General features: G+C 43.9%; 8 protein-coding genes across 8 annotated transcripts; 3 read left to right on the top strand and 5 right to left on the bottom strand.

Annotated features, from left to right (window-relative positions):
• Nucleotides 1-1,170: 1,170 nt before the first annotated feature.
• Nucleotides 1,171-2,904, bottom strand: VTP21DRAFT_6025 (uncharacterized protein; the record flags this gene model as incomplete). Its single annotated transcript, XM_069396611.1, has 7 exons — nucleotides 1,171-1,599; nucleotides 1,670-1,747; nucleotides 1,846-1,984; nucleotides 2,057-2,343; nucleotides 2,415-2,517; nucleotides 2,587-2,679; nucleotides 2,741-2,904. 7 exons carry the CDS (start codon nucleotides 2,902-2,904, stop codon nucleotides 1,171-1,173), a joined length of 1,293 nt encoding a protein of 430 aa, XP_069247294.1.
• A 364-nt stretch (nucleotides 2,905-3,268) lies between these two features.
• VTP21DRAFT_6024 (uncharacterized protein) lies at nucleotides 3,269-4,007 on the bottom strand (the record flags this gene model as incomplete). The annotated part of the gene is made up of 4 exons (XM_069396610.1): nucleotides 3,269-3,371; nucleotides 3,455-3,647; nucleotides 3,718-3,803; nucleotides 3,865-4,007. The coding sequence occupies 4 exons, from the start codon at nucleotides 4,005-4,007 to the stop codon at nucleotides 3,269-3,271; spliced, it is 525 nt and encodes a 174-aa protein (XP_069247293.1).
• A 176-nt stretch (nucleotides 4,008-4,183) lies between these two features.
• VTP21DRAFT_6023 (uncharacterized protein) lies at nucleotides 4,184-5,726 on the top strand (the record flags this gene model as incomplete). The annotated part of the gene is made up of 4 exons (XM_069396609.1): nucleotides 4,184-4,275; nucleotides 4,358-4,389; nucleotides 4,480-5,514; nucleotides 5,584-5,726. The coding sequence occupies 4 exons, from the start codon at nucleotides 4,184-4,186 to the stop codon at nucleotides 5,724-5,726; spliced, it is 1,302 nt and encodes a 433-aa protein (XP_069247292.1).
• Nucleotides 5,727-6,635: 909 nt separating this feature from the next.
• On the bottom strand, nucleotides 6,636-6,968 carry VTP21DRAFT_6022 (uncharacterized protein; the record flags this gene model as incomplete). The annotated part of the gene is made up of 1 exon (XM_069396608.1): nucleotides 6,636-6,968. One exon carries the CDS (start codon nucleotides 6,966-6,968, stop codon nucleotides 6,636-6,638), a length of 333 nt encoding a protein of 110 aa, XP_069247291.1.
• Nucleotides 6,969-8,411: 1,443 nt separating this feature from the next.
• Nucleotides 8,412-11,262, top strand: VTP21DRAFT_6021 (uncharacterized protein; the record flags this gene model as incomplete). Its single annotated transcript, XM_069396607.1, has 12 exons — nucleotides 8,412-8,560; nucleotides 8,639-8,724; nucleotides 8,790-8,983; nucleotides 9,055-9,282; nucleotides 9,349-9,430; nucleotides 9,502-9,589; nucleotides 9,656-9,786; nucleotides 9,853-9,995; nucleotides 10,053-10,525; nucleotides 10,601-10,682; nucleotides 10,757-11,039; nucleotides 11,117-11,262. 12 exons carry the CDS (start codon nucleotides 8,412-8,414, stop codon nucleotides 11,260-11,262), a joined length of 2,085 nt encoding a protein of 694 aa, XP_069247290.1.
• A 455-nt stretch (nucleotides 11,263-11,717) lies between these two features.
• VTP21DRAFT_6020 (uncharacterized protein) lies at nucleotides 11,718-14,871 on the bottom strand (the record flags this gene model as incomplete). Its single annotated transcript, XM_069396606.1, has 10 exons — nucleotides 11,718-11,974; nucleotides 12,051-12,393; nucleotides 12,462-13,267; nucleotides 13,337-13,619; nucleotides 13,688-13,807; nucleotides 13,866-13,979; nucleotides 14,056-14,248; nucleotides 14,342-14,451; nucleotides 14,516-14,673; nucleotides 14,763-14,871. The coding sequence occupies 10 exons, from the start codon at nucleotides 14,869-14,871 to the stop codon at nucleotides 11,718-11,720; spliced, it is 2,493 nt and encodes an 830-aa protein (XP_069247289.1).
• A 212-nt stretch (nucleotides 14,872-15,083) lies between these two features.
• On the top strand, nucleotides 15,084-15,554 carry VTP21DRAFT_6019 (mitochondrial 54S ribosomal protein mL40; the record flags this gene model as incomplete). The annotated part of the gene is made up of 1 exon (XM_069396604.1): nucleotides 15,084-15,554. One exon carries the CDS (start codon nucleotides 15,084-15,086, stop codon nucleotides 15,552-15,554), a length of 471 nt encoding a protein of 156 aa, XP_069247288.1.
• A 962-nt stretch (nucleotides 15,555-16,516) lies between these two features.
• VTP21DRAFT_6018 (uncharacterized protein) lies at nucleotides 16,517-18,185 on the bottom strand (the record flags this gene model as incomplete). The annotated part of the gene is made up of 8 exons (XM_069396603.1): nucleotides 16,517-16,916; nucleotides 16,991-17,094; nucleotides 17,183-17,353; nucleotides 17,433-17,552; nucleotides 17,620-17,694; nucleotides 17,774-17,907; nucleotides 17,977-18,022; nucleotides 18,102-18,185. The coding sequence occupies 8 exons, from the start codon at nucleotides 18,183-18,185 to the stop codon at nucleotides 16,517-16,519; spliced, it is 1,134 nt and encodes a 377-aa protein (XP_069247287.1).
• Nucleotides 18,186-18,194: the final 9 nt, after the last annotated feature.

The raw sequence follows: 18,194 nt of genomic DNA, 5'->3' as shown, positions 1-18,194 counted from the left end.
TTTTCTCCTTTTTTTTTCTCTTTTATTTATTATTATTTATCACTATCGCTGATTTGACTTTATTTCGCGTATTTCTCACCCTTTTGAACTTTGTTTTATACTTTGTTTTGCTTCTGAATTTCTACCCAACTTTATTTTATGCGACTTGTATGTACTATCTCTACATCCAAATAACCCAATATATAGATAGATTCTTGAAGTGCTGGTTCGAGTCGAGGGTCGACCGGCTTTATTATCTCTCTGTGCTTGCATCTTCTTGTAAAATCTTCCTTCTTAGCAAACACCAGGTGGCAACCTGACCGTCCCACAACCTAAGATAGAAGATTTTCTCAGTAGAGTTCTATATGCACGACTTAGGCTAGAGAGAGACCCACGCGCCTCCAAGCAAAATGCTGCTGAAATTACGTCCAAGGATAATATATCAAAAGAATATCCTAAGAGGCTCGAGGCTCGATCCCTATCTCTAATCCATATTCTTGTCAATGTCCAAGGATCCGTGCTTCATTAAGGATAGCAATAACTTTGTTTCTTCCTGATAAAACACTTCCACCTATAAACCACATCGATTCACGGAGCAGCCTCCTAGGTGTGCTCACTAACTTGGATAAAGGGCGGCAAGCTTTATCCCTATTTCTCGCGATACTTGAGGGCACTTGAATTTCAGATTCTTTGGTGATCACTTTATTGTGGGAAAGGGATACGATATGCAGGTTGGATGCTCCATTTTGAGAACAAGCTTACTAGTGGTAGGAGAGAGTAGGAGTAGGCGTTTGCACTAATGATGCAGAACCTAGTGTTGATACCTCTCCGGAGTGAGGCGCCAGGGAAATGCTCATCATCCTGTGAAATGGTAGGCTAAACTTTCTATGCAAATAGCCAGGAGTCGGGATTATCTATTGGTGGTAAAAGGGAGCTCGCCTTTTATATAACTAATGCTTCGATTGAAAGCAACTTCTTTAATATAACTTTGTAGGTGAAGTTTACTTTGAATGGATATTTGGATGGGTTAGCCTTGGTTGAGTGAGTAGGGGTTATAAATCCACATATCTAACAATGTAGTCAGTTGTATTGAATAAAGGAAGGAATTAATGACAAAAAAGAAAAAAACAATAAAATAGCCATGTATATATATATATATATATTTATATATAAAAAGGGGGAGGGCGCGGCTTATTTCACCGCCTTCTTCAAGATCTTTTCTACTTGCTCCCAATCGTCTGTGGGTACCTTCTGGATTGGACGCTGGAAATAGGTTTCAATGGCATGCATCTCCTCCCAGCTCTTGCGATCATGCACGAAGTTGATGCTCACTCCGGTACGCCCGAATCGACCCGTACGCCCAATACGATGCAAATAGGTCTCTGGGTCGGGGCGGCCATTGCCATCGACCGGCATGTCATAGTTGATAACAAGGTTGACCTGCAGGATATCGATACCGCGTGCAATCACGTTGGTCGTGATAAGCACTTTCGAGGTGCCCAGGCGGAACGAATCCATCACCTCATCACGGTCCGCCGATTGCAAGCCACCGTGCAGAGAAATAATCTTGTGGCCTTCTGCTGTCATACGGCGTGCGATCTCATCAGCGGTCTCACGTTTCTAGGAGAACGAGGACAGGGAGCGATTAGAAAAGGTGGAAACATCTGAGATACGCCCTCCATCAACTTACCCTCACGAAAATGATACTCTGACCAATGGTTAGCAGCGAATAGAGTTGGCAAAGGACCTCATACTTGTGTTCGGTGTTCTTGCAGTCCATGTAAAATTAGCTAAAAATAAAAAAAAGGAAACGGTTGTGTGTTTAATGGGGTGATCTCTTCTCAATCTATATGAACTTGACATTACCTTGATGCCATCCACAGATAATTCTTCTGTCTTCAGGGAGATTTGGTTAGCGTTTGGTGCGAAGCGCTCAGCAAAGCGACGCACGGGGTCAGCGAATGTGGCAGAAAATAGCACAATTTGGCACGTTTTTGGCATCAAGCTAGGGAAAATAGGAAGAGGAAGTGATTGATTAGCATAGTGTCTCAAAATAAATCAAATAGTAATTCTCCACTACTTCTTGATCCGGATACTCTGGTCGCCCAAACCTTGCTGATCCAACATGTTATCTGCCTCATCTAACACGAATATTTTTACATTTCGCACGTCCAATTGTCGTTTGTGGATCTGGTCGGTCACCGTGCCGGGTGTTCCAACGACAATATGCTGATCAATCTTTTGGCCACGGGCAATTGAGTCTTTAATGGCGAAGCAGGTTGTGACGGGGGTGTATTTGCCCATTTCTTTAATCACTTCCATGATCTGGCGGGCAAGCTCTCGTGCTGGAGCAAGACAAATCGCCTAGAGGAGATAATGCGTTAGAATGGACTGATGATAATTAGATCTAGTGGAGGAGGAGGAAGCGCCATTACCTGAGTACATTGCTTGGTAAAGTCTATCCGGCTGAGCATGGTCAGGACAAACGCGGCCGTCTTGCCGGTGCCTGATTGAGACTGACCGATCATATTTTTCGGCCTTCAAATAAATAAGAGAATTAATATCAATATAATCAATACGCTGAATTGCTCACTGATGGACACTTACGGATCGGAAAGCAGTAGGGGCAATGCGCGTTCTTGAATCTTGGATGGTTTTGTGAACTTCATATCATAAATTCCCTTTAGCAGATTCTCATGCCTAAAATCAGCGAAAATTGGTTATTTGCTATGGTGCGGTCGATTCCAGCTCTTCTACTCACAGGCCCAGCTCTTCAAAGGTTTTCGCCGAGTAGAGGGGAGAGTTCGGATCAGCCTGCAAATCGGCAAGCTTCACCTCTACGGTGGCCTCCGATTCTAGCAGCTGCGTATGCTTTTTGGGTTCAGCGAGCTTGAGCTCATCGAGTTTATTTTCTATCTCGGTCATGATTAAATTTATGGAGGATGTATTGCTTGGCTATAGATCCTTAAACGAATATCGACGAGTAGGCAATGGATTACTGGTAAACACGTCGACGTCACACAAGGGACTGCATTTTCTGTGACTGTGATTCACACACCGTTGGCAATTTGTAGTTGGCTGTAAAGCGGGGCAAGGCGGGAGGTAAAGGGAAGAGAAAATGGAGTCTGAGAAATAGCAGTAGGGCAAGCACGAGAAGAGGCCTAAAGACGAGCCGATACTAGCAAAGTTGAACCGTTCACAATCAAAAAGAAAAAGAGAGTTTTATTTTTGCAAGATAGAGAAGCAAATTAATGGATATTCAGCAAGCGCGATTTCATAGCGTTATCGGTTAGTTCAGAGTGATACTCTGGGAGCCAGAGGATCGGCTATTTGCCAAGAGACCGGCATGCGGTGATACATCCCAGTATACAGACATGTTGGCGTCCAGATGACTGATGGAATATAGGAAGGAGAAAAAATTCAGCTCATCACGTAAATTCTATGCGCATACGCATAGGTTCGGACAAAGACTTACTTCCATCGCCTATTAATATCAATCAGAGCGTATTTGTTTCGCACTCCTCTGAGTTTCAAGCGCGCATCCTTCTTGTTGAGAATAAGCTTGTCCCACAGTATAACCTTGTTGACTGCGTGGGAGGGCGTGGTGTACTCGGCCATCACGGCAGCATATACTTGTTTCGTGTTCCAGTGGAAGAGAGATGTAAAATCTACCCATTTTTGCGTCAGTATGAAGGGGGGAAGGAATCAATGCCAAGAGGGAGGAGAGCCAAGATGTACCTGCATCAATGTCCATATTCAGCACGGCAAACTCGCTCTTACTATCCTTGTAGTCAAAATAGTCTGGGCCATACCGATTTTTTACGCTGGTGGAGAGCATTAATATACGGCCATCATTAGCCTCTTTTCAATGCATTGCAGACTCACATCCTTATATCATGGACGACCACCGATCCATCCGGAGAAGTTGATACCACCAAACTATAAAGGGTCAACAACACTAGGATCCCACACAGCCCCGCAAAGAAGGTTGAGAGTAGAGTGCTGGCACGCGTTTGAAGATTGTGCATTTAAGGCGATTTGAAAAGAGGTGTATCGAAGTGAATTGGATGTGACGCGAATTGGGTGGGGTCCCAGGAAAGGGAAGAATTGCTGCGCCGCAAGTTAAAAATTTTTCATAAAGGCGCAAGAAACTGTTCTCCTGTTCATTTTGTAAAAAAGAAAAAATAAACAATCGAACGAAATCATGAGCTCCTCAAATGCAGCCGATTCAACAGACAAGAATATCGAGATGTGGAAGATCAAGAAGCTCATAAAGAGCTTAGAGGCCGCAAGAGGGTAAATTTTCCGGCTTTTTCCCTTCGAAAATAGTGATTGCTTCCCTTCGATATTTATGCACTCTGCTCTGTCTTTTCTGTAGAAATGGCACCTCCATGATCTCCCTCATTATCCGTTGAGTGTCTCCCATATGCATTTTGTTCCATGTCTGAGCTGTGGTTATTAATTTTGGACTTTTTCTGCCTTTTCTTTTCTTTTCTTTAGCCCCGAAGGACCAGATTTCACGAGTGGCTAAGATGTTGGCGGATGAGTTCGGGACAGCCTCCAATATTAAATCGCGTGTGAATCGTCTATCAGTACTGGCAGCCATCACCTCCACACAGCAGCGTTTAAAGCTTTACAATAGAGTGCCGCCTAATGGTCTTGTCGTCTACTGTGGTACGATTGTGACGGAGGAGGGGAAGGAGAAGAAGGTGAACATCGATTTTGAACCCTTTAAGCCGATCAATACCTCGCTGTACTTGTGTGACAACAAATTCCACACGGAGGCGCTGTCTGAGCTGCTCGAATCCGACGCCAAATTCGGGTTTATCGTGATGGACGGTAACGGGGCGCTGTTCGGCACTGTGAGTGGAAATACCCGCGAGATCATCCACAAGATGATGGTGGATCTTCCGAAGAAGCACGGGCGTGGTGGCCAGTCTGCGCTGCGTTTCGCCCGTTTGCGTGAGGAAAAGCGGCACAACTACGTGCGCAAGGTGGCAGAGCTTGCTGTGCAGTTCTTTGTCACGAACGACAAGGTGAATGTGGCCGGGTTGGTGCTAGCTGGTTCGGCCGACTTCAAGACAGAATTGAATCAGTCCGACATGTTTGATCAGCGATTGCAGGCCAAGGTCATAAAGGTGGTGGACGTGTCATATGGTGGCGAGAACGGCTTCAATCAAGCGATTGAGCTCTCTGCGGAGAGTTTGCAGAACGTCAAGTTCGTCCAGGAGAAGAAGCTGATCCAAAAGTACTTCGACGAGATCTCCCAGGATACCGGCAAATACTGCTTCGGTGTAGAGGATACGATGAAGGCACTGGAGCTGGGTGCTGTGGAGACATTGATCGTGTTCGAGAACCTCGAAATCTCCCGCTATACTCTGCGCAGCTCTGAGGGAGAGGAGATCGTGCTGCACTTGAACAAGGACCAGGAGAAGGATCGTAGCAACTTCCTCGATAAGACCACCGGCAACGAGATGGAGATGGTCAACAAGGAATCACTGCTCGAGTGGTTTGCCGAGAAGTACAAAGATTTTGGTGAGTTCAAAGGTCTCCTTTGATGTGTGTCTTTTTTTTCGGTGGTTGCTGACTATTCATGTTCCCTAGGTGCAACACTCGAATTTGTGACCAATCGCTCGCAGGAAGGGGCACAGTTCGTCAAAGGCTTTGGTGGAATTGGGGGGTTGCTCCGATACAAGGTCAACTTCGATGCTATGAACTACGACAGCGACGAGTACTACTCTGACTAAATTTGCGATATAAAACAATAGAGGTTTTTTTTTTTTTTTACTTTCCAATGTTTCCTCTTTTTTGGACTCTTTTTTCGTTTAATAATGTCTATATTTTTTTTATTTCTTAGAGAATGGATTTAAGATGAATATGGAGATGACCGGAAAAAAATAAGGCCATGTACACACGTAGTGACGTCAAACTATTGATCCAGCCATTACATCAGTGCCTTATTTAGTCTTCATCTATTTTGATCTTTCTCTCGTCCAAATACAATCATTACACAATCCTACCTTCTCCAAATGAAAAGGAAAAAAAGCAAATATTGGATTTAGAGCTTAAGTTTGGAAAATATTGAGTTGCGCGATTTTGGCCATTCCGCAACAAATACACCCAATGTCTTTTCAAAATAATCGAGGGTGAATTCTCATCCAGTTAGTAAGAGCAGACGACCGTCATTGCAGCATGCTACATTGGGAATCGAAGTCACACAGATCGGTCTGCCCCATAGCATGAGGCTAGCTGCAGCAGCTTTTGAGGGGAGTGCATTCAAGATTTCGAAAGCAGAAGTTGACGGGGCTTTTTTAGGGTACAACCCTTCTGAGAATGACTTGGAGGAGGGTGTGGGGAAAATTTAGTAGCCCCCTTCCTCTGACAATATCATGGCGTTAGGGTGTGTATTCCAGACTTTATCAAATCAAAAGTCTTCTGAATCATTTGCTTGAAAGTGTGTCTACACAATCAGGCCTACTTCATTTTTCTGCGCTGGACTATGGGCTTTTCGTAGATGCACTAAGCGTATATTTTGCCATTCTGTGTATATGGGACGGGAGTCTACTGGTAGAGGAATTATTACCAACATGATTTTCTGTTTATTATAACAAATCCATTGCCAATTGACGGCAATACGTATGAATTTTCCCTCTCATCTACTTAAAACCAAAGAGCTGCTTTGTTCCCGAGGCTGCCTGGTTGAATCCCTCGGTTGCCTTATCCTGTGACATCTCTGTCATGCCCTGGCCCATCTTACCCAGTCCCCCTGCAATATTTTCCGTGGCCGAGCTTTGGTTCTCTGCGTCTCCACACTGGCAGTTGGGTCCGCAGGTGCATCCTAAGCCAGCGCCTCGACAGCCGCAGTGGTGCTTCTTTTGAGCCATAGGGCGGGCAGAGTCTTTCGTCCCACAATTACAAGAGCTTCCGCAAGTACAGTTCACGCCGCTCCCTCCACAGTTGCAAGCGGTAGCATGCTTTGAATTGTCCATAGCGTATATCACAATTGCTCAAATGAAACAAATAATAAAAAGGATGAGGAGCAACAAACAAGCTCTACCTCACGGCACGCTTTTTATAGTTTTCCACAGCAATCAATGCCAGACATCGACTCGCGGGCCGGAAAGTCCAAGGTCACGTGAATGCATTGTACATCTTGTTCCTAAAAACAGACCGGCATTGCCAATTTCCTATGTTTCTAAAAGCTAACAAGAGTGGAGTCTTCATTAGGCTCGCTGGGTGCGCTGGAGGGCCTCCTTGTCAAGACTTTTATAGGGCAGATTTTCCATGCTAGCCGCGACGAAGAAGCGATTTTTAATTTTTCTCCTATTTAATCTATATTTATTTCAAGGATAGTGAAATTGCCACACCTTCCAAATCGCGGAACCTCCTCGGCTTATGGAATGGCAGCAAGTCTTGGAAGTCTTCTAAAGCCCTAAGGTATTGCTTTCGGCACAATTAGTGTCGCGCATGTGAAACTTTGTAAGGCAGCTTATTCTCAGAATTGTGAAGATCGGATGGTGCTATATGGCTAGGTTGGGTTCAAAGGATCCTTATGGCACTTTGTCTCATCCGCTTATTCATCCTCTCAAAGCTAGAAAATAAGCCTTTGACCTAAAAGCCACCAAGGAGGTTCAATGTTTCACTTCTCTATCAACGCACTTACAAACCGCAATAAAAATCAAATGGACGTCCTCATTGCTGTAATAACCCTACCCTCAATATGTTGTAATTAACGCTTATAAAGAGTTGAGGCATTTTTGCGCCTTGCGAGGAGGAATATGTCGAGAAAAAGAGTGGGCTATAAGTGTTCGTCTATATTAGGATTAAACGCAAAGAGCTAGGCGTTCTTAAATTTGTAGGAGCAACATACATACATGCTATAAGGGGCCTGCAAATTTTTCGAAAAATCGATACAATGATCACGTGAATCCAGCCACATTTATTTTGGTAGTATAGCTGTCCAAAGTTAAACCATGTAGCAAGTACAATACGAACTCGAAAAAATGAGGGTGTAGTATGCAAAAGGCTAAAGAGAATATTTTTGTCCCCACTATTACTTTCACTAATAGTAAAATAATATTGTTAATAATGATATATTGTGCACACCGCCGTGTTTCTTGACATCCGGGGACAACTTTTAAAAAAAAAATAAACGGGGCGCAGCAATTCTTCGCACAAGGTGTCCGAGAATAAGGCAAGGTTAAAAAACTTACACGATTTCCCCACATAAGGTTGAGCGATTTAGTTTTATCGGTGTTCCTTCCACCCATTTCCAACCTACAGTTAACATAGGGTTAAGGGCAACGTACCGATTGAGGATTGTTTGATTGTGCTATCCGACCATACGACGTGCACCTTGAACAGTCGTTATTCTCTTTGGTAGCTAGTCCAATTGGTTCTCTATCACGCTTTTTCTACACGTGCTCTCCGCAATGACGCTCACTCGCAACGAGCTGGTTGTGAAACAGCTCTATTCTTCTGATCCAGCTGCGATCTTGGAATCGATTCGAGTTATCAAGAACCATATAATCGGTAACAAGACCAAAAAGGATCTTTATGTACAATTGGGGGCGATTCCAAGGTAAGCAACCGTGGGGAAATGCATTTCAACATTGCCCTCAACTGGGAAATAAAATGGAGGATTAATCCGAATATTTAGGCTTGTAGAGCTGTTGAGCGTTCGTTCATGCATGGACATTGAAATTAAGATACAGGCTGCAACCGTGCTGGGGAGTTTAGCCTATGGTTAGATTGCAGCTTGTTCTAAATCGGGATCTCGCTCCATTTTCTAATTTTCTGATCGGCTCTAGGAAACAATGAGAATGTACAGGCTTTGGTCAACAGTGGCGTGATCCCACCTCTACTCGATTGTTTAGCAATGAGACATGACATTTCGATTGCGCAAGCCGAGAGCAATCACTCGCTCAAGCTCATCGAGGCGACTGCGCGTGCAATCAAGGCATTATTCTCATCGCCAAACTGTCCAAAACTAGATGTATTCAAGGTAGTTTCTTGCTTCCTCCCCTTCTGCCATCATTCTTGCAGTTATTAACAAGGGCAATCTATAATTCGCAGACCAATGGACACACGCAAGATCACCACATATCCGACCTGGTCGTCCTCGTTGATCTCGTCTCGTTTCATAGCCCTGCCATGATGGATAGCACTCTTTGTATACGAATTGCGCAACTCGCTGCAACCATTATCGCACGTTGTTGTGAACTTCCCGAGCACCAGTTGGCGTTTGAGCAGATGGGTGTTCTACCTCCTTTGATTCGGCTGCTAACATGTAACATTGCCAAGGTAAATTTGTGGGTATGGGTTGGGATCTCTGATCATGACTTCAAGATGATCTTGTCATTCAAATAGGCGAAAGAAGCTGCATTGGATGCGCTTGCCTCTTTATGCTATGAAAACCCGGATATCGGCGCCGGCCTTGTTAACTGTCGAGGTAGCTATTACAGATAATTACAACCGTTATTTCGGTGCATATTGAGCGCTTATTCAAAATTTGCATAATAGCTCAAGAATCGGGCGAGTCGCTTGTCTCCATCATTCTGAAGCTGACCCGTGACGATAATCCTATGATGCGACTTCTCTCCGCTACCGTGTAAGAAGTCGCTTTTGCTATCAAAAAATTTTTATTTTTCCTCGGCTCACTGTTTGATGTTGACAGATTAACAAATCTCTTTCGCGATCAAGTCATCAATAATCACAGAGAAGATATGATACTTATTGTCCTCCCAACGCTTATAAAGCTGCTCGATGAGCCTGGGGTTGTCAAAGAGAAGGCACCGCTGGTGTTTGGTATTATCCTATTGTTATTCAAGTTAGTAAGCTGATCACTCATGTTTACTTCAATTTGCCTGATAGCTGATTTGATGCGTGAGAGTAAGGATATGCAAAACGCAGCCTCCGAAACAGATGCTATCCCACGGCTTGCCGAGATTATATCACAAATCAACAACAATTGTGGGATGTATAAATCACTGGAGTACGCAGACCGACTAAAGAGGGTAACTAGGTACTCCAACTGTCGACTAGCACCTCTACTAACATTCACCCTCGTGTAGAATGTTCTCCTTGCCATTGCTGCCGTCAGTTCTCTCACCGAGGAGTGCCGCAAGCAGGTGATTGAAGCGAATGTTCTCCCCCATATTGTTCAGAATCTTGGCGATCATTCGGCGAGTGTCCGGGCTGCTGCATGTCATTGCGCTCGTAGCCTCTCCCGTTCCGTCAAGCAGCTGCGCACTTCGCTTTTGGATGCCGGCATTGCGATGCCGATCCTTCGCCTACTTTCGGACTCTTCTGTCGATGTGCAGGTGGCGGCGGCTGCAACTGTTAGTAACATTGTGCTTGATTTCTCCCCAATGAAACAGGCTGTGCTCGAAAACGGAGCCATTCCAAAGTTGGTATCCTTGGTCCATGAGGAAGACGATATGCTACGGTATAATGCGTTGTGGGCTTTAAAAAGCCTATTGTGCCGAGCGGAATCTCAAGTTAAAAATATGGTTATGCAGCACTTAACATTTGAACATTTGAGAAGGCATATATATTTTTTTAAATAGATGGTGAATATATCTAAATTAAATTTTGATCGATAATTTATTTTTTTTATTAGCTTGATCAACGACTCGAACCATACAATTCAAGAAGAAGCGCTGAGCTTATTGCGAAACCTCGTTTGTTGCAAAAACAAGAGAGTAATATTCAAATGTATAGAAAGCCTCGAATTCTTATACTAAGTTCGTCACCTCCCCCATCTCCTTGTATTTAGTGTGCACAAGACATCGAATTTGTCTTCCAAGGGTTTGGTCAAGCCCAATTAATGTCCCTTCTTGAGGAGCGACTCGAATGGAGCAACGAGGAAGTCGTCACACAGGCCTTGCACGTGCTTGTAGGAATGGCAATTGGGAATGAAGTGCATAAGAATGCGATTTTGGACCGGCCCAACGTTGTGAAAAGTATTTATAAGTACATGAATCACGAGCGACCGCAACTACGGGTCACTGCTGTGTGGTGTGTGATCAATTTGACATGGCAAGAGGATAAACAGAATGGTAGGTGTTCTAAAGGCGGCTCTGTGCTCAAACTTTTTTCGCTCAAACAATACTCATAACTTGGCTCCCTTTTGTAGCCGAATTACTTGCCGGTGCCCAGGAGCGAACACGACGCCTCCGTCAACTTGGATTTCTTGATCGATTGAAGACCATGGTCACGGATCCTGATCAGGATGTGCGAGACCGGGTGAAGACTGCATTGTCGCACTTCTATTCCGAGTAATTTCTTAGCTTTGATGTGGGAGAGATATAAAAACTATTCTTCCTTATGTTATTATCTCTTTTATTTTATTTTATGCGATTTTTGTTTGTAAGGGATTTTTTTTCTTTTTACTCTATGTTATCTTTTTAGCTATTGTATTCTGGAGTTTTTCTTCATTTCCCTTCTCCGTCCCCCTCCTCTTCCATATATAAATACATAAAATCCACATATCTATCCATATCTTCATGTGGACCCTTTTTGATTTTAGATTAGTGAGAGCTGGAAGAAGGGAATCGGTTCCTCCTCTCTCCTCCGTAGCTATACTGGATGAATGGAAGGATTTTCTCATTTGCAAAAGAGCTTTAAAACGTTCGCTTCAAAGGAGATTCGACCGTTCCATCCATAAAAAGATCAAAGCATAAGTATATTGATATAGTTAACGTTTTGATTCGCAGAGAATTTCACCATCCTCCGCTCTATAGCTCCATCTCTCCTCCCTCCTTCTCCACTACTCCGGTAGCTACATCGCCTACTTGTAATGCTCCCCGGTAGAGCTCCGTGTTCCACTTGGGGAACACGCGCTTGTACAAATACATGCACACCGTATCTTGGTGTTGCAATGGGCCGTCGAAGATGCATTTCATATACCCATGGGTGCCGAGGGACTCCTTAATGTGACCAGAGCGGCCATGTTTGGTGTGGAGTTGAACAGGTTTGAACCAAGTTACATCCTCTGTCAGATTTGATATCCAATGGGGTTGGTTAATATTGGCACACCCTGGTCTGAAGCAGGATCCAAGAGAACTTACCGGGATTAAAGAACATGTATCGAACGACAGCAGACTTCTTGTGGATTTTGAATGGGTGTCCACTCAATACAATCCGTTTTGCAATAATGCGCTCCGGCTGGGAGTCCAACACACTTCCACTTGCAACTAGGATTGGGGTATTAATATCGCTTGATTCTCGAAGCATCAAGACTGGCATATTGATGCCAAAATGGACTGGCCCATAGGCGGTGGCAATGACGGTCTGGCCGGGATTGAAGAAACGTTCGAATTTGTGAACGTTGTTGGTGCCGCCGCGGGTATTTTGCGAAAAGAGGGGATGAATACGGAAGCGACGGAAACCAGATTGGATGATGAGAGGATCCTAAAACAAGGGGAATGTAAGAACGGTTAGCGGGGCCCGGTACGCTGCATGTAAAAACAAGATAAAACCTTAGATTTGACGGGTTCAGTGTATTCAGTGTTCCGAGTCACGACAAAGTTCAGCGCTGTCATCTTATGCTCATGCTGTAATAAACCAAATACAGCCATGGGTCTCTGGGCCTCATGCGACTGCCACCACTCAGACACCTCCTTCGCGACATCTCGTAGATGTAGGGTCACCCTTGTGCCTGCCTTAACGCGGCCATCCCGTATTGCTGCAGACATCATTCTCCTTTTGGTTCGTCTAAAGTTTTCGAACTGGAAGATCCGCCCATAATCAAGCGGGAGATTCTCATAGGGATCCCACGGGGAAGTACGGAAGGATTGCATCCCACGATACCGTTGGAAGCGAATCCGCGCAGGTATGTCTAGTGGGGTGTCCACCTCGTCGGGGAAGGCGAGATCTTCCCGGTTTTGGCGCTCGCGTTGTTGAGCAATGTAGGCCTGTAACTGGCGCTTCTCTTCTTCATCGGAGAGGATTTCATTGACGGCGGCCTTCTTTCCTTCTAGCTCAACCTCTTCATACTCCTCTTCCTCTTCCTCGTCAGCGCTGACATGTGCCCCATTACCGTTGAATTTGTCGTCGTCGTCCACCTCCCCATCTGTCAACATTCCCTCATCATCACTCTCCTCGTATTCATCGCTGTACTCCTCTTCATCATCTTCAGAATCGACAATCCACGCGGCCTGGTATGCAGACGTTCCTTTGGGGACGCGTTTTGTCTTCTTCAGAGACCGTCCGAATTTATTATTAATATCGGTGGAGGCAACAGTATCGTCATCCATAGGTGCCTCACTCATGTTCTTAATGCGCTCTAATCAATATAGGATAGGATGTGTGAGCAAGAAATCCCATAAAATCAAGGAAAAATGCTTATACATACCCTCCGCTTCTGCTAACTCTTCCTCGGTAGGCCAAGTTTGTTCATTCAAAGTTAAATCTGGTATATTTTCGGCTTGGAGATCGTCTTGCGATTCGGTGGGAGTATCCAACACTTCTCCCCCAGTGTCCATTCCATCTCCGTCGCTGTCCCTCTGGGAGTTTGAAATTGACGCTGATGTGATTTGCGAGATTTGGAAATCGCCCCAGTTGGGTAGATGTACAAGACGGTCGGCCGAAAATGGCGCTCCCCGGGCATAGCCAGTCAATTGGAGAATTCCAGTATCCTAATAAAATGCAAGTGATCAGGCAACAATGTAATGGGGTGCAGAGAAGTCCTATTAAGAACGCCTACGGGTTCGTCAGCGTTAGCCTGGAAACTGAGTTCGTCTACAAGCATATAGGATCGGGTATCTCGCCAAGTGATTGACTTTGGAGACTGAGATGCAAGAGTGCGTAGTACTACGAGCGATTCCTAGTATATATATTAAGTTACTAAGTATTTGGCAGTGAATAAAAGTTCACTTCCTCACCTGCTCGTTATCTAATGCAAGAACCTTGTCCTCGAGCGGGAAAAAGTGCTTAGTGAAACTCAAGAGCGATTTTGTTACATCCCCCTTTTTCTTTATCGGGATGTTCTTTAAATGCTGTTGAAAAAGAATAAAATGATATGATATAATGAAAAACAATTCCAAAATAAAATTAATCATGGTATAAAATTACCTGAACCACGGGGATAACACTTGGGAAGCCCTGTTGCTGAATGGCTGTCAAACACAACTCTCCGAATGAATCCACCTCAACTTCTGCGGACATGACAAGCAGGATATAGTCGGACACCTTGACCGCGTCGAGGATATCGTAGAAGTTGCGACCGAGAAGGAGAAATTGGAATTTGTGCTTGAATCGATCTGTTCTATAATAATATTGCAAAAACAAATAAAAATAAGAAGTTGAGCATATAGAACAAGACATATTATCTTGAGAATGGAAAGGTAAGAAATTTTACTTTAATACAATGGAACCTTTCTGATTGGAAGGGGGCTCCTGCCCAACGGCCGTAAATATCTGTGAAACAGCGCCATATGCGGTGACGTCGGGACAAAGAGGTACTACTGCCTAAAGAGTGCAAAATGATGATTCCATTGTATGGGTTGAGGCGTCGCTCATCAATACTACATACCACAATCTTTGGAGCACCATGACGTCCATCGAATAAGCGGTTCTGCTGAAGCAACTGTTCACGCTTGTTCTGCTGCAGTTGCCGAGCAGTGTTACGGCGATCGGATTTGGAGGGGGCCTTTTTCACAGAGGATTTTACAGATGTGCGGTTCACTTTGCCTATTGAAGAAGGGAGAACAAATACGAATATATCAAGATTGAGCGAATGGATGGAGAATATAGTTTGCCACCTCAATCCCACCACCCACCTTTGGCCTTATCCTTCAGGGCACCCTTTGAAGCATGCCGTGATTTAAATGGTTTATTCTGCTGCTTTAGCCCAGTTGGGCGATGGTGATGATGTTCTTTAGGCGGCATTTCTCGTTTGAGATGAACTCGACTAAAGACTAAGGAGCTAAAAATGAGTTTTCCCGATAATTTGTGACTTAGGGTCTGTTTACATTTTGAGACCTTTAAGATAAGTATTAGACTCTTGTGACTACTTTTCCCGTGCGTCATACATTTATGGTGGAATTTAGGCTCGTAAACAAAAGTATATGCCCCCATCATTCTAATCTATCTTATTTACTATGGCAAGTCTAACACATCTTGCACGGAGAGCTCCAACATTTGCATCCACCCTCAGGTTAACCCGACCCTACTCCGCCCAGCCTCAGTCAAAAGACAAACAATCCTCCGATTCACGTAACGATCTTATCCAGCGTGTACTATACGAAGCTCCTCCTCGTCCCACACTACAGCTCTCCGAAGAAGACCTCCTACGCCACGATACCATTGAGCGCGCATGGAAACTAGTGCAATCTAAACGCCGTGAGGCACGACAGATGGAGCTGGAGAGAAAATTTCGCATGCAACGGGAGGCTATGCTGGAACTTGAGCGGACAGACGAGCGACTGTTTAGAGGAGCTTTAGTGAAAGATCGGCAGGCAGTGTTCCCAGTACAATTGAAATCGGCCACAGAAACGCCATCGCCAACTGGATGGAACTATGAATGGAAGAGGCCGCAGGTTGAGAAAGAGACGGGGAAAAAGAGGAGTTAGGAAATAGATGGGCTTTTGTGTCATTAATACTTGTATAGAATTGAAAAGGCATTCTTTTAAATAAACCAGGAGATCCTATCTCATGAGTAAATGGGCAGCCTTGGAAGAACAGGTGGAGGCGAATGGCTGTGAGATTAAGGAGGAACCGAAAATAAAGGTGTGCGTTAACTGATGGCTAAAATAGACAAATATGAGGGATAGGAGTATAATAGAACTTGGCTCTATTGAGGGACACTGAAGTCTTCTTGGTACATGGTATAAGATGTCTTTGGAAAGAAAATAGTAACGTGAGCTCGCGTGATTTAAGGTGGATCAAATCGATAGTTGCCTGATCAAGAAGGTCCTTAGTTATATTGTCAACCTTACTCGAAGGGAGATTAGGAACAAAGTATTATGTTTACAAAGTACATTCACATTGTTTTCAATAATATAATGTCAAATATAAAGAGATATTTTTATGCTCGAAGTATTTTTCAATATCTAAGAATGTATAAAAAAGAAAAACAAAATGAATTTTACATTCTTTATTCTCTATCATAGCGCCTAATGGAAAGGAGGAAAAGTCAACTAATTAAAAGCATAGAGAAATAGAAAAGGTTGCATTTCTCCCTTTAAGTGACATCACTGATGTATCGCCTATTTCACTCTTAACTGGGAATACTTTCTTCACACCTATGTGACTAACACCTAAATACGCAGGAGCACATCAAGACATTAAAATAAGAGGGGAGAAAGAGTATTATAAATAATACGAGTGCGTGAGTTGAATCGCATTCAAGAGAAAAATTTAAAATTTGATACTTGGGCCCAATGAAATTACTAATACACGAAAGTAAAAAAGCAAAGAAAAAAGTCGATTACCGAGAAGAAATTTAGCAGTTTAAAGGATAAGAAGCAGTATATCAAAGGCTAAAAAGTAAACCGTAGTTCGTGATAATTCACCTCTGAATAAAATAGAGATATTAAAGCTTTCCATTTTCCTTCAACTCAACACCATCCTCCTCCTCATCAATAATCTTTTGGAAATCTTTTGCTTGAGCTTCTATGTCTGCAACAGTGGCCACAGAATGAACACGATCCAGAGGGTACTGTTTCTTTACCAAATTCGAAAGCACTCTGCCGGGTCCGAACGCAACAAACTCATTGATCCCATTCTGCTTGCAATATTCAATACTGTGCTGCCATTGAACCGTACGTGTAATCTGTTGAAACAGGTTGCCAGCAATATCAGTGGCATGGGTGTATGGCATTGCGTCCACGTTGGAGATAACCTCAACAACAGGGAGAGAAAACCGCACTGAACGTAGAGCATACTCCATTGCATCAGCGGCAGGCTTCATGAGACTGCAGTGGAAAGGTGCACTAGAATATTTAAATAAGAAGCATCTCTAAGTAAGCTTAGAAATATCAATCATAGACACATAGTGAGAGTTTACGAGACTGGAAGGTCGACAGCTCTTGCTCCAAATTGCCGTTGATGTAATATCTGCGACAAAATATCCACACCTCTGCTAGTCCCACTAATCACCACTTGGAAAGTCTAAATAAGAGAGGGGCATAAAAAAATAGGTAGGACAAACCAGCTGAGAAACCACATTCTTTCACGTTAAGAAAAATACAATGCATACACTATTCACATTGGCAAGTTCTGCCACTTCTCCTTCAGGCAACTCTTTACGTGCCGCTTCGATTTCTCTTTCGATCTCCGCGATCTGTTTTCCACGCACGATAAGCGCAGACATAGAGACAGGGTTTGCCAATTGTTCCACGGTTTTCTGCATCGCCTCCCCTCGCAAACGCTATAAGGCAAAAGATGAGCATTACATTGAGCATATAGGGAACTTCGCAAAGTAATAAGGATCAAACAAGTGGCCTTACAACCAGCCTCACTGCATCTCTTAAAGAAAGCGATTTGGTGGCAACAAGTGCAGTGTACTCTCCAAGCGAGTGGCCGAGTGCGTATTTACATGACTTTCCAACGTCAAATCCATATTCACACTAATCACGCAGTACATAGAAAATACTTAGGAAAGATAATATGTGCAAGAAATATAGGATTTAAAACCTCCAAAACTTTCAGGATTGCAAGTGATGTTGTTAAAATTGCTGGTTGTGCGTTACGTGTTAGCGTTAATTCATCCTATTTGCATATGGGGAATATACGCACACAAGATGTTATTAAATTCAATGCATTCAATCTACCGCTCAAAAATATAAACCTGTTCTCCTTCAAACATCAGTTTCTTAAGACTTCCTTCTAGTTCATCGTCGGCCTCATCGATGACCAATCGTGCGGAATTCGGGAACGCGTCGTAAATGTCTTTCCCCATGCCGACATATTGTGCTCCTTGTCCTGTTTGAGAAAAGTAAGAAAGAAGTTAGTATGACTATCCGATCTTCATAGTCGCGCAGAGACAGGCACCTGGAAAGAGTAAGGCCGTACGAGATCTTCTGATCCCTCCAGTAGACTATTAAGAAATAAGTAGAGGGTAAATGTCCGCATCAGCAAGCATTAACGAAAGGCGAAACAAGACAAAGAGCACCCACAATTGTGCGTTGTGGAGGCGGTAGATAGTGCTTTCGAATTTTTGTACACCATCGTTGTGAAGCAAGTAGTGAGTAGAGATGCATGGTGGATCG

The sequence above is a fragment of the Calcarisporiella thermophila genome (genome assembly GCF_041956535.1).
Source record: "Calcarisporiella thermophila strain CBS 279.70 unplaced genomic scaffold VTP21scaffold_25, whole genome shotgun sequence".
NCBI lineage: Eukaryota > Fungi > Calcarisporiellomycota > Calcarisporiellomycetes > Calcarisporiellales > Calcarisporiellaceae > Calcarisporiella > Calcarisporiella thermophila.
Note: the sequence above shows the minus strand (reverse complement) of the source record. Positions and strands in the feature narration are given on the sequence as shown.